At 45.8% G+C, this 15,073-nt stretch overlaps 1 protein-coding gene across 1 annotated transcript in view; it reads left to right on the forward strand.

The window, feature by feature from the left end:
* LOC119390905 (fatty acid synthase) overlaps positions 1-15,073 on the forward strand; it is a 277,784-nt gene that overhangs the window by 249,347 nt on the left and 13,364 nt on the right. Inside the window, exons 22-23 of the mRNA XM_049415426.1 lie at positions 10,560-10,907; positions 13,686-13,929. Of these exons, the coding sequence (XP_049271383.1) occupies positions 10,560-10,907; positions 13,686-13,929 (592 nt within the window). The remainder of the gene's footprint in view (positions 1-10,559; positions 10,908-13,685; positions 13,930-15,073) is intronic.

The raw sequence follows: 15,073 nt of genomic DNA on the forward strand, positions 1-15,073 counted from the left end.
GCTGAAATTCTTCGAGCAGCGCTCTTGCACAGGAGCCTAGATACCACCGGTTACGTTGCAGTAATAAAATTGGACCATCTCCCCGAAGGGAACGCTGATTGGATGCGAAGCAGCAGCGTTGCGCATGGGTGGCGTCACGGGTTGAATGGCGCTAACGCGGGTGCTTTGGTGAGCTCTGGAAGATTCGTTTGAAGCGAAACTCGGTGTAGCGTTTACTGTTGTAAACGTTTGTTTGAAACGCGGACACGGGAGGCGAGCGTGTGTTGGAGCCGGCAGCTGCGGCGCTCCGGCGGGTGAGGGAGAGAGTGACGTACGCGCGCACCTGCGAGGGAAGCGTGCGAGGTGTGCGTGACGTCAACGCCCAGCTGCGGCGTGACCTACTTGGCACAGCTCCAACACCTGCGCCGAGGGAAGCGCGTTGCCTCGCGTTTGTGCGGACGGACGGGCAGCGTTACACAGGCTAGTCAAAGAGCTGCTACGCATCTAAAAAATATTCAGCGCCTGCAGCATCGTGATCAAACTGTACTGCCAGCGATGCGTCATATAGTCAGGATGTAAATTGCTGGAAGGAATGCTGGGCATTAAATCTTTCTTTTCGTTTCTCATAGCCCGATTTCCCGATCGAGTGGTCGTTAGCTGTGCTCTGCGCGTATATGTGCAGTGCGCGCGGCACTGCCCAATTTTAAGAGATGATTTAGTAGCTAAACAGTGCGACGCTAACGTGTGCGTAATTGAACTAACTGTACATTCAAAAAGACGATTCTGTTGCACTGTATGCGCGTTCATGTGCACGAAGTTCGTAAGTCCTACGAATACACAATAACTAGCCTACAGAGCGCGCATTACGCACAATATAATTACGTAATGTAGTCCGATAACAACAAAAATTTACTGCACTTCACTGCACAGCTTCAAAAAAGAGGATATGATTCCTGTTAAGCACGTCATACAACAAAAATAGATTTCTACAGGGTTTTTGAGCCTGTGCACAGAGATTAACGCAGTGCGCATCAAAGAGCTTCGCATGAAAATTCCATATCATCATAGAAGCGTGCGGAATGATGTGAAACTGCGTACGATTGAAAAGGGCATCCAAGTGCTTGTCCGCAGCACGCGCGATATGTACACGGGCTCGCAACAGCTGCGCCTTGCCTAGCTGGCCTAGAAAACACGCAGAAAGAACCTTGGACGCTCCTACCTCTTGCACGGCGAAAAAGACGGCAAATGTTTTGCGGCTTTCGCTAGAGGCGCCACCGCGCTTGCAAACGATGCGCCGGAAATGGCTGCCTGTTGAGTGGCTTCTTCCATAGGAGGCGCAGCCAGGATAGTCGGTTAGGTGCATGCGTATGCGCGGCGCACACAAAAAAAAATCACAGCATATCTACGGGCTGAATGATGATGAGTGGGGCGAAGCTCCGAAGGGAATCATCGGCAAACCGTGAAACTCTTCCGTGAAATTCACCCAGTACATCATAAAAAGAGTGTGAAACACCGTGTATATATTAAACATCAAACCTTTATTGTACTGTTGCTTTACGTGTTCCCTTCATGATCACCGCTTTGTGATCGGTGAAATGTAGGGAAAGTGTCCGCTCCCGAGCGAAAGAGAGAGAGCGCCAAGAGCGAGCGTGACTCCGAGCGAAAGAGAAAGCGCGCCAAGAGCGACTGCGTTCCCCGTTCGCCCTGTGAGAATTAACGGCAAGGCTAGAGGGAAGAAACGACGCGCGTAGCATTACTCTTCGCTTTCCACGACGCGAGGTCGGCAGCATGCCCAATGAAAACCAACGGAACGCGATCGTGCAAGTGCTCCGGCTTCGCATCGCCTCATGGTCCCATTTAGCCAAACATCTTGCTCAAGGTGTGCGTTGCGTTTTTCGAAGAAATAATTTCTTTATCATGTACATTAAGGCGAAAAGTTTAAAGCTCACTAGAGTATATCGCCTGCAAAGTATGTCTTTTAGTGTGATTTAATCAAGGAACACTACGCTGTCTTGTAAATTATGATATCTAGTGAATTGCTCATCTAGTGAGCAATTCATTAAACTAGAGCTTGCTACATACTACTACTACTACTACTACTACAGAGGAGAGAACGACCCACACCCTAAGGAGCTTCGCCTCTAAAATTACACGATCTCCCGCTAAAGGGGACCATGAGGCGATGCGAAGCCGGAGCACTTGCACGATCGCCTTCCGTTGGCGTTCGTTGGGCATGCTACCGACCTCGCGTCGTGGAACGCGAAGAGGAACACTACGCGCGTCGTGTCTTCCCTCTAGCCTGGCCGGTAATTCTCACAGGGCGAGCGGGGAACGCGGTCAACATGCGCGTGAGAGGGGAGCAGCGCAGGAGAGGAGAGAGAGGGGAAGGCACGCGCATGGGCAGGCGCTCATCGTGGCGCTGCGCAGGAAGGAATTTGGGCATGTCGAGCCCGCATTTCAGAGGAGTCAACCGAAGCAAGCGCTGGACTGAACGCGCGCAGCGCTCTACTACTTGAAGGAGAGGAGACTAGAGGAGGAGAGTAGCGCATGCGCCGCGAGAGCAGAAGCGAGAACGCAGCAGAAGCGCAAGCAGGTGCTGGTAGAAAAGTGGAGAGAGTAACGCGCACCTGTTGGACAGAGGGAAGGAGGAGTGTTGCGCATGCGTAGTGTGAGTGCGGACTAGCACGACGCGGGACATACCCCCGAGCAAGAGATGCCTTCGCATCTAAAAGAACTAGGGAGTATATGGCTGGCAGTGTAAGCGATATAGCAGCAAAGATCATTAGGCGAAAAATGAGAGAGATGGAGAGGATTGATTGGATAGCCAGCGATAGAAAAAAAAAACGACTCTCATGAAGTACCAAAAGTGCAAACACGAAATAGGGAAGGAACCGTTATATCATAATTCAAGTGGAAACGATTTTCTTCTTGAAGCGAGGTCGCGTTGGCTTATAACGCGTAGCTACATAGCGAGATTCAGTAAAGAAGAAGAAAAAGGCACATGATCTAGCTAAGCTAAGCAAACGACAGAGCATGCTCTAATTGAATGCGCAGATATGCTCGGGCTATGCTTGAGCACTAGCCTACATGAAGCCTTGGGTTTCAGGGCAAACAATTCAAAGGTAGACACTTCCGCTATTGAAGTAAGTAAGATACGGATAGAATATTGGTGGCGAAATAGTGGAGACAAAGGACAAAATAAATAGTGGGGAAAATAAGGTCACTATACCATAAGGGGCAGAGAGTTGGGCGGTGAATTTGCTGTTTTCTTTTATAGTAAGAACGACTTATTTCAAGTAGACAAGGCATTAGGACGAATCAAAATAAACTGCTGCTTTTCTATAGCTTGGTGGCGCACAGGTCACCGCCTCGTTATAAAGGTGACGTTCATCCATACATCCATCCACCCATCCATCTATACATCGATCCATGTGGTGGTTCACAAATGTGACGCAAGGACATCTCATTAGCTTTCCTTCCTCCATGGCTGTGTATTATCTGACTCTTGAACAATTTTACAGGAAGGTTTCTGTTTTTTCTGTGGATGTTGCAATAAACAAAACACGTGTTAACAAATGTTTAACAGCTTGGCACATGATAGGTAACTGCGAAAACAGAAATGAAACAGAGTTGGAAGTTTGCGCTCGTATCGCTCCCTTATTTGGTCGTGTTGTCAAGCGCTTTGGCCTCTCGAAACGCATCTAAACGACTAGTCCGAAAAGGCGTAATTTCCAATTTAAGTAGTATGTGCAATAAGAGCATCTCAAGCAGCATCATTATTCCTGTCCGCAGATAATTAAGTGATCATGCAATTGTTGAGTTGAAGTAAACATGTACTCATACACTCCTCCACATAAAAAAATGCAAAGTAACTGCTGTTGAGAAAACGTTCTCTTCAACCATATTCTATGTCAGCTTTTGTCAAGTCGTCGTTAATGGAGATGTAATGATGTGAGAATGAATAGTAGCGATACTAAGCGCACTCTTAATGCAAGTGCCCTACGTAATGCTCGCTGGGAAAAAAAGAACAGATGGCCCTGCGAAAAACAAATGCATTAAATGACCTCGAAGAATGGTGCATTCGTAATTTGAGTGAATGAAGGGAGGAATAAATAAACGTAAGTAATGTCACGGCACATCAGAAGCGAGTACAGCGATACATAATGTTGCCAAAATCTCCAGCGTAACTTCAATATTCCATGGTTGTATGGAAGATTAAACGTTAGAACTAATCACACATGCATCAGTAAAGACAGTGATGCACTTATCCAGTACATATGCACTCGCACTTCGAACATAGATGGAGTTTCAAAAAATGTGTACAAACATCCTTCAAAATCCGGAAAATGTGATAATCGCTCTCTGCCTTCAGAATTGCTTTTTCTACTGTAGCGGGAGGCATCTTAAGATGGTTAAATGCATTATTTCGGACTGTAATTAGGGAGTTTAGTTATTCAACTTTTTAACTAAGGGAGTTAGGCGGTTATGTGAAATGGGAGAATTGAATTTCTTCATGCGAAGGATCCATCTCAGTTTTGAGATACAGCAAAAGCGGCCTCTAACGATTATTGAGTCGTACAGAAATTCAACAAAATTCAACGGCGAAACGGAAACCGAAGCAACCGATGAGCGCAACAAGGAGATGACCAGAACTGCGTCACTGGTAAAGACAACGATTGCAGAGGTGTAGTTCTTCCTCGTTCGCTAACGTATGTGCCCTATGCGTGCTACAGTTGCTGGCGCAACCCGCACAGCAACATAACGAAGTCGGTTGATGGTCGATATAATGACGCTCACAAGTTTGGACGTCTCAGAAGATTATGTCATTTGCTGAATTTGGTTGAATTTCATTACTTCGCAATTATTACTAGAGGCCGCTTTTTCGGAATGTCAAAGCTGCAATGGGTTCTTCGCACGCAGGCCTTCAAATCTCCCATTTCACATAACCGCCTAGCTCCACTAATTAAAAATGTAATATTTTAACTTTCATATTTGCTCTCGCAAATGATGTCTTTAGTCATTTAAGATGCCTGCTGCTACAGTAGAAGTAATTGTGAAGGCATCGAACAAATATCGCATTTCTCTTATTTATGAGGATTTTCGGACACCTTTCTTCAAACGCCCGGCATGTGAAGTGGCTTTTGTTACTGCTGGGTGGTATAGTCCTTCTCTTTCCTGCACGTTCAAAGCTGCAAGCCCTGCGAGCCTTCCTCGAGTTTGCGGCTTCTGCGGACCTCGCCACATTATAGACGAGCCCTTTGGCTTCGTGCTCCCGCCTTCGTGGACAAGACACTCTTGCCCCGCTAATCACTCCTTCTATCTTCCTTTCTTCTATCATCTTTACTTCCCCTTCCCCATTCCTAAGGGCGCTGAGCCGTGCCCCCACGACGGGAGGCAGAAAATAGCGCCCCTTTTCATTTCTTTCACGAATCACTCTCTCTCTCTCTCTCTCACTGGAAATGTGAACTGCTATTTTAATTACTCGACGCTTTGTGTAGTAAGGTATTTCTCAAAATTTATCTCAGTTGTAGACAACGCCGAAGTACTTTTAGAAATAGAAACTCGCTAAAGAATTAGATTTGACGAGAAGTCCAGAACTGTCGCCTTCAACACTGGCACTGCACTTTAGTAAAACGTGCAGAGCGGTAGAGCATATTTGCTTCGAGCAGGGTTTCAGTGATTCGCATGTTTTACCTAATCTTCCTCTTCACGGTATATCTCAAGGCATTGTTATGTATACAATGTGTTAAATGTCATTTGAATTATAATCACATAAATCCTTGTTTCAGTTGAAATTTGTGAACAAAAACTTGAGTTTGGTAAGGCAAAGACTTTGGTATTAGGAAACGTAAAGAAAGCTGGTCAAACCACCGAAGTTTCAAGCTTTCGTTAAAAAAGATTCGGCAGATCCCACGTGCCGTGGGAGTCGATGTTATGCGAAGCATGCGGCGGGTGGGTGACTGTGGCGTAACTTTTTTTACTGAGCGACACGTTACAAAATGACGCTAAAGATTTGTATAAATTTTATACGCACACATATATATGTTGAAGAGCCGCAAATGTGTTGTATAACGAGTTGTTAACAGTTGGGTAACGCTGCCAATGGCAAAGTGGGTATTCACAACTCCAGAAGCGGTAAGATGATATGTAGTACTTATACGTGTCCCGAGAACGCACGCACGTTTCACGAACCCGTGTGCATGTGTGCAAGAAGTTCTTGACAGTTCTTGAACAAGGACATCATCGCCGTGGTCAGTGAGCACCAGCAGCTTGTCATGACTTGTTATAGGATGCGGTCGTGATTGTGGTGACGAGGGGTCCATGTGTAGTGAAGTATATGGTATAGTAGATCTGTTAAAACTCGTGGATGCCTCGGTCATTTTGTCGACAAATTGTCGACAGAGCCGGCGACATGTCGGAATCTGAAGCCACCCTTTGCGTTGGTGAGGTATAGGCCGTCGAGGCTGGTAGGCCTGCATAGTGCTACGTAGACCAACATCAGTGGATGGTGTTTGTCGTATTCGTAGACTACCTGGGCGTATGTGGCATACGTAGCCTAGTCTACAAAGCGGCTGTCAATCAACCTGGCATCATCCTCGGTGAGCATGAGGGCATCGCCCAGCCTCGTAAGAAATGAAGAGGACACTGCGTCGTTCTGGTGGACGAAGTGCACTTTACGGTGGGTGATGTGGATATTATATGTAACTTTCGTTAATACATTCCTCCGGTGTCGAGCAATGCTTCAGTATAGCTTGCTGAATCATAGGAATACAAACGGAATGTTTATTAGACTGCTATAAAAGCGGGGCCAACACTGGAACTACAGACGTTATCCTGATATGACCCCTGTATCGTAGGAGTACACATCGTAGGAGTATCATGTAGTGTTTATTGCTTTCTTGTAAAATGAGATAGCCAGCACCACAACCACAATTGACGTTGCACCGATATTACGCCTGCGTAGGCTGTTTTTCGAACCCAATTTATAGACCTGGCGTGGCTCAGTAGTAGAATACCTGATTGCCACGCAGAATTCTTGGGTTCGATTCCTGCTGGGATCGCAATTTTCACTCTTTCCATTCGTTGAGTCAACGCTGCCGATGTTTTTTCTTTACCTCTTAGTATTTAAGTTACCAATGTCTGTTCTCGCCGTTCTTGGGCAGACATAAACGGTCAATCACCTGTGGCGCATACCCGTACACCGCGGCGCGTGGTAAACGGGTATGTGACACACGTGTCTAATGGAAAGGGTTTGACGACGTACGCGACAGGATTTTAACGTTATTCATGTCGTGACCCGGCAGTCATATTCGTCAAATCCTCTTACCCTCCCGTGCAAATTTTGGTCTACACCAAATTAAGGAGGCGATCATGAGAGCCCCCAGTCGTAGGCGGCTAGATAGATAGATAGATAGGTAGATAGAAACGCTGAAAGTGCCAGAGGTTCGCTAAGAAATGCTTCGCATTTAAAATAAAAATAAAAAATAAGGCAGCTGCGCACTAGTGGTGTCAAGCCTGAAGGAAGTGCGGAGCTCAGCCGCCGTCTTTCTTTTTGTGTTTATTTTTATTTATTCCTCTATCTCTTTTTTCCTCTTGTCTCTCTGTTTTTTTCTCTCTATTTCTTGTCTCTGTTCATTTAATTGAAGAAAAAATTTATAACTGCGCTAAGGACGAGACACCAGTAACGAAGTGGACAGGACGATCGCAGACTAACAACTGGTTTATTGAAACATACACCACCCTTATGAAACAAACTAAGCGCGTGCGCAATGACATTCATGACCACGTGACAGGTTTCACCACCCCCAAGACTCCTATCTACTACAAAGGAAATCGCGCTCTTTTCTGGAAAGATACACGGATGTGTTGCTGACGCACTTATCAGGCCCATGTCTAGCTATCCAAGATGCCTCCAAGATTTCTCTTGCTGTTTGGCTTCTGGCTCGCCCTATCACCTTGGTGCTACTGAAGATGGGCTTGCATCCCTGCGCACATGCGCCACAATGAACTGGTAGGTGCTTCCCACTCCCGTCTCCTAATGAATTAGCATGCTCCATCAAACGCTTGTTAATACACCTTCCGGTCTGCCCCACATAAACCATTCCACAGGTCAGGGGGAATTCGTAGACCACTTCAGATGTACAGGGTACATACGCACGTCTGTGCTTAACATCACATCCTCTATTGTTCACTTTGCTCGCGTTGGACATGGCACACAAACGCGACAAATTGCAAGGCGCTGAAAAAACCATATCGACCCCGTATCTTCCCGCCACCTTTTTAATGCCGTTCGACACCTTGTGTATGTACGGCATCACTTCAAACTTGCGCCTTTCATTCTTCTCCGATTCTTTTGCTTCATTTACTTCTGCATTTCCGTCAGCTGCAGTGGTATGGTGGCAAATGACCCTTAAAAGTGATTCTGCTACAGCCTGAAACAGCGTCTGCGGGAAACCTGCAATTCGGAGACGACTCACTTGTGTAGAGAAACTATCATTGACATAGTGGTGACATGACTTGGTCAAAGAAGACCTTAAGCACGACACCGCCATGCCCCTCTTCACAAGCTTCGAGTGCGAGGAATCGAAAGGCAATAGGGCCTTGTTCGTGCGTGGCGAGTACGACCAGCACAAGTGTTTGCTGTCCTTAAAAAAACAACTTTAAATCTAAGAACTGCAGAGATGCATTGTCAGGCAATTCAAAAGTAAAATTCAACTTAGTTGCTGTGGATTTAAAAGACTGAAGAATGCGCTTAGCTATCTCTTCAAGGTCCTCGTTAGAGTCAGTTTTTACAAGTACTAAAAAGTCATCTACGTATCTACAGACACGAGCAATGTAATCGTCGGTGAGGACACGGGACAAGGAACAATCTATATCAGCTAAAAATATTTCCGCGAGCACTGGCGCTACGCAAGACCCTATGCATATGCCTCGCTTTTGTACGTAAAAGCTCTCCTGGAAACTCACAATTGTAGATGTAAGGTAGGTCTCCAGCAGCTCCAGGAATCCCCCTACCGAGACACCACTCGAGTTCTGGAACACCACCGCACCATAACGTTCAATACAATTGCGAACTGCCTTGAAAAGGTCCTCGTGGGGAATAGAGTAGAAAAGCTCCTCAATGTCAACAGAAAAGCCGGAGTTCCCTCTTGGATCAGCCCCACTAGTCGGTCTGAACTCGCGATCTTGTACGGGTCCTCTAAAGCTACTATGGTCCTCTAAAGCTACTACTATAAAGCTACTATCGTTTACATGCACACCAAACACACCTTTGAAGCCTACGCAATCAAGGAGAATGGTAGTTGTTGTGTTTCTCAACGGTCCGTATTGCTTAATCTGAGGTTGTTATTTTTTTTTCGGGGTGAATATGAAGGATCTGTTTTTTTCCGGGGGGTATAATGTGCCTTCGTTGTGACTGCACCGCATGTAATTCTTCCTTTCTAACGACAACGTACTTTATTCTACCTTAGGGGGCCGTTGTTTTCAAATACATTTTCAGTTGCTAGTAGTGCCTTGTCCTGTGTTCTTCTGAAGTCTTCGCTCTTAATAGTGATTTACCATCATGGACGAGAGCATAGCGAACGTCACTGTGTCAAGCGAGGGTGGAGACACGACCAGTCAGCATGAGCTGCGGCTTTGTTCCCTGCGTCTTCAAGGACGCAGATATTCTCTACACGCACGAATGTCTATGTAACCAGTGAAAAACGCTCCTCCTTCAGAAATATATAATGTATCACTTATGCGCATGTCACAAATATTAGGGGCGAAGCACCTTAGGGTCTCGCTTGTCGGCGGTGCATCGTCGTCGGCTGTCGCCGCGTGCATCGTCGTGACCCGTTTGCTTGCATGCGTCTTCGTGTCCTGTCCACTTGGTTGGGCGCGAGAGAGGGCGCCACCGCCTCGGCTATCGCCGTGCGGCGAGAGAGAGCAAACGGCGCGCGTTGACTTTGTAAGCGTTCTTTCTGCGATGAACGCTGAAATACCAGCTCACGAGGAACAAGAACGCGCCCTCGCCCGCGAGAGACCATGCCTACGTAGGCAGCGTCTGCTGGCGAGTTTCATGAAAAGACCCAGTGCTCGTGCTGCACAATCGTTCACCAGCCACCCCGTATATATAGGCACTGGATCGTGACCTGCAATGCAGTGCCGGTGGTAGATTTCTCTTGTGCGTAGTTGAACAATAAAGGTTCGCAGCGTGCACCTTAACTAACAGCGGACGGCGGGTATCTGTGTCTAATCTTTCTTCTGTCTCTCATTGCCCATTGGCAGTGATCTTGCTGTGAGAAACACCGGCGCACACTGCATGCTTCGCCCCTCCGCAGGTTTCACGTTAGTGGAGCTGCTTTTGTTTTCTAGTATGATATTCATCGAGAGTGGGTGTGCAAGCGAGTACAGAATGGGAAGCATGACGGCACACAAGAGCCGCATAATATTTTTATTGTACTGTATGGACCTGGTAGTTCAGGAAATAATTTGTTCTTCTGCTGCACCTCTTAACTTTTTGTGGAGCACCTCGCAATGGCTCCTTCGGAAATAAAAAATTTGTAATTCAAATAACACTGATGGCTGAGTGTTTGCAGACACGCCCCGAGGAGGATCAGCAGTTGCAGCCGTCGCCACTCTGCGTGGACGTCACCGCTCGCACCTGGTTCTACGCGCACAAGTCGTATGTTATCATCGGAGGACTGGGCGGCTTTGGCTTGGAACTTGCCGAGTGGATGGTGAAGCGCGGATGCCGAAAGCTGCTGCTGACCACGCGATCTGGAGTGCGCATGGGATACCAGCGTCTATGCTTGCACAGGTGGAAGAAGGCCGGAGTCAATGTCATTGTTAGTAAGGAAGACGCCTCAACAGAGGGTGGTGCACGAAATATTATCCAGAAAGCAGTAGCCATGGGACCCGTTGGAGGGATCTTCAACTTAGCTGTTGTAAGCTACTGCAAACATTACGCTTTTATCCTTCTGCATAGGAATGTGAAACATTTTCGCAAATAAATGTGTGATATATTCGGCCAGAAGCTCAAGTTCAACAGAACGTTCCAGGTATTCAGATGGTTCTGAGGGTCGTCGTCAGAGCATGTACACAGCGGTCCACTCTTGAAGGGAACACCAGAGCGCCTGTCGGATGCATGGCGCCAGCGCAAGCCGGCGGCTGCAACCAGATTCGAGCCGGCGCTGTGCGCTTTGCGAATGGTACTCTTTCCTCGTCCGACACCGTCGGCCACCGCGCTTCGAAATGTCACGAAGCGAATTGTCCGCGCAACGAAAGAGCGCCATTCACCGATTTTACTGCGCTTTCTCAAAACTCTTTGCAACCACTGGCCGGCGGTGGCGCCCACCAGCCGGCACGCGCTCCGGTGTTCTCAAAGTGGACCGCTGCCTACGTCTCCTAGCGATATCGTCTAACCACAATTGCACTTTTCGCAGCACGTTCTTCAGAAAAGAAGTACAGCTCAAATGATACTTTAACACATTTACTTGGATATTGTGTTTTGTTGTATGGGAAATGCTCTAGTTCTTATCAGTTTTCGGCAGTCGTTCTAGCCTGGTCGAAGGCGAACCTGCCTATATTAATTTTGATAATTACGGTTTAGTTAGGCTAGCACTTCTTTTGTTGTGCACATACTGCAAGATTTTTCTCGCGACGCTACGGTGTTGTGCACTCCTAATCGCACGGTCGAGAAAATGGCAGCGCAGAAGTTCCTACTGCATGCAAACCAGTTCAGTGGAACGTGGAGGCTTGTAGTGACCAGAAATCGATGAACGGAGAATGTGGTTGGAACCAACGCTTCCACAAAAAAAAAAACCTTGCCCTGAGTACGACAACTGATCTTGTCGAGATAACTGATCCGGCGAAATTTCCCGATAAACAATTTCACATCACATCCTGCAGCGTAGTGATTAAAACAGGCCTTAAGCAGAAGTGCACACCTCTGCATGGTCGCTGTAGCTGATCTAAATTTTAAATTTCGAGACTCCGCAATACTCGTCACGTATTTACAGCCTCCCTGCTTCTGTGTTCCAGGATTAAGTGATCGTTCTCTATTGCACGCTGAACTCACTTGTCACCTGGTCATGAGCAAAAAAATAGAAAAGAAAATAACGCTTTACGATAAAGGCGATTATGATAGCAATAATGCCGCGCTGACTGACTTCTACAACCAGTATATAACAGAATTTCCGAAGCGCACTGTTGAAATAAACTGGACGTATTTCACGAAAGAACTACTAAAACTCGCGCAAACATTCATCCCGACCATTACTATACCAGAACGCCCTTCATCCCCATGGGTCAACAGCACACTAAAACGCCTAAACAACAAATAGAAAAGGTTATTTCGTTCAGCCAGACGCTCAAAAAATACTTCTGCCAGGGAAAAAATATAAAATAGCAGAAAAGGATTTCAATTCATTAGCCGCAAGCGCTAAACGCTCGTTTTATTAAGAAACACTGTCTTCCATGTTGTGAAATAACCTGAAGCAATTTTGGAAATATATTAACTCATAGCCACGCAAACCATTACGTATCACTAGTTGATGACGATAATAAGACTATTCCAGACCGTAACATAGCTCATGTACTCAACATTGTTTTTTCTAGCGTGTTCACTTCTGAGCCTTGTACTAATCTTCCTGAATGTCCCTACCTAGACCACCCACCAATGTCCGATATAACGTTTAAAATAAATAGCATTACCAAATAATTCAGACGCTTAAATGAACAACTTCAGCTGGCGTCAACGGGAACAACTCTTTCGGCAAAATACTACGATATATTGGTATACTTAATGCCAAGACGTGGATTCCGTTTTATCTTCTGCGATTTTTGAAGCTTCAAGATGGCTCAGACCTAAAGATACACTTAAGAAATAAATATGAATATTGAATACTTATCTAAACTACCCACACACTCCTAATAGGACGGGTACTTTAGTTGCATGCGCATTCATATATCAAGAATTTTATTGAGTGGTCCGAGAACAAACAGTTGTAGCCGATATCCTAGATAACACTAATAGAAACTTAGACATTTGGAGGCCACTTCATGAAAAAGACAGATAACCGAACGTCCATTAGAGCAACCGAATTTCGAGATGGGAAACGCAGCTGAGGATGGGAAAAGGTTAGGTAAAGCGACGAAATTAAGAAAGTTGCAGGCATAAGTTCGAATCAGCTCGCACAGGACAGAGTAGGTTGGAGGTCACTGAGAGAACCCTTCTTACCCCAGTGGCCATAAGGGGGCTAGCGGGACGATGATGATATCATTTATTTGATAGTACATTAGGTGAGGCTCCAAACAAAGGGGGGGTGCTCTTATTTTAAAAGCTTTTCCACTTCTGCATGTTTTAGTGATGAGGAGAGTTTCGTCAAGCATATCACATGTAATAATATGATGTCATGGTGTTTCTTTTTTGACATTCATTATGTCAAGGCTTTGTCAGTGCCATATTATGAGATTGCAATATTGCCCTTCTTCAATTGTTCACAAAAGCAGCGCAATGCGCCACCGAGTAAATAAACTGCATATGCGCGGTACGCCACTAGCCTCACCAGTTACAATGTGGCATTCAGTTGTAACTAAACTATTATTATGGCTTGCTAAAGAGCCCCACTTCCTGTATGGATGAGTATACTTGGGAAGTGACACTACGCAGTATATTCGTCCTTGTCGTAGTTAGCTAAAGCACTTTTGTCGTCTAATTCCAGGTTCTCCACGATGGCCTACTTGAGGGTCAAACAGCCGAAGCATTCGAGGCTGTCTTCAAAATCAAGATTTGTGGCACGCAGAACATGGATGAGCTGTCTCGCTTGTACTGCCCTGAGTTAGATCATTTCGTCGTTTTCTCATCCCTCGCCTCGGGTAACGGTAATGTTGGACAGACTAACTACGGCTACGCCAACTCGGCAATGGAGCGTATATGCGAACGGCGGTCTGCGCACGGACTACCTGGTATGTATCACATTAGATGGTGCGCATACAGGGCGCTTCGTTGCGCGCAATAATGATGCGACTCTCACGTCTACATTGCAAGTAAAAAACAGACAAAACATCTTCTTGCTGCTTGCAAGTGGCTTGCCTGTACTTCATAAACCGGACTACACTTTCATAGGATTGCGCTGCTCAATGGGTACCTTCATACTAAGTGTTGATAGATGTCCTCGGCCCCGACATTAGAATAATCATGCATATAGAAAGTGAGACGATGCATGCAAGATATGCGTGTCTCAAGCATTATGTCCCTCGACACAATTTGCTTGCCTCAGAATATCGGCGTAGTATTAGAGAACTTAAGGGGCTATGGTAGGGTAGATCGACCAAAAAAGCGATTTTTGATATCCTTGCTAAAAAATTATTGCACACTCTGAGAAGCGAAACCTTGCACTGGCGACCGCGTAGGGGTGCTCCAATACATTTAAAAATGACGCAGAAGACTGCGCCTCCTGGCGGATGCGCGGGCTCTTTTCCATCATTGTTTCTACGTCGATGTATTTTTCATAAGTATGGGTAAAGCGGTTGAATATATTCACTTCCTGCTATTTTCATACGTTTTGATTGCAAAATTTCCTTTCAAATGCTTTTTTATCGTTGTCATTGGTGTACGTTCTGAGCACGTTCGGCGCGCGTTTTGAAGCATAAAGCGCGTTTTTCTCACGATCAGTTGATTCAAAATTTCCTAAACTTGATGTACCTCAATAAAACGGAAAGGCGGGTAGTTGGTTTGGTTGCATAATGATAATATTGCGCACGTAACACGAAGACACAGACGAAAATGATGTACCTTTTCTGGAAAGCTATCCGACCAGTCGCACCGAAATTTTCTCAGATAATAGCGAAATCCATTCCAAGGAGTCTTAACCTAAAACTTTGAAAAACTGTTATTAAAAACTTATGATTAGCAAAACAAGAAAATTAATTAGAAAGTCTTAATCACTTCACGTGAGAACTGGCGACAATACTTTTTTTCTTGAGAGATAGACGTAGGAGGCCGATTTTATAGGTATGGAATAATACCAATACAATGTGAAATAAGCGTGGCAAATTTCACGGTTATACTGTTGTTCGTTTCTGAGAAAAGCTACATTTAATTTTGTAC

The sequence above is a fragment of the Rhipicephalus sanguineus genome, chromosome 4 (assembly GCF_013339695.2).
Source record: "Rhipicephalus sanguineus isolate Rsan-2018 chromosome 4, BIME_Rsan_1.4, whole genome shotgun sequence".
NCBI lineage: Eukaryota > Metazoa > Arthropoda > Arachnida > Ixodida > Ixodidae > Rhipicephalus > Rhipicephalus sanguineus.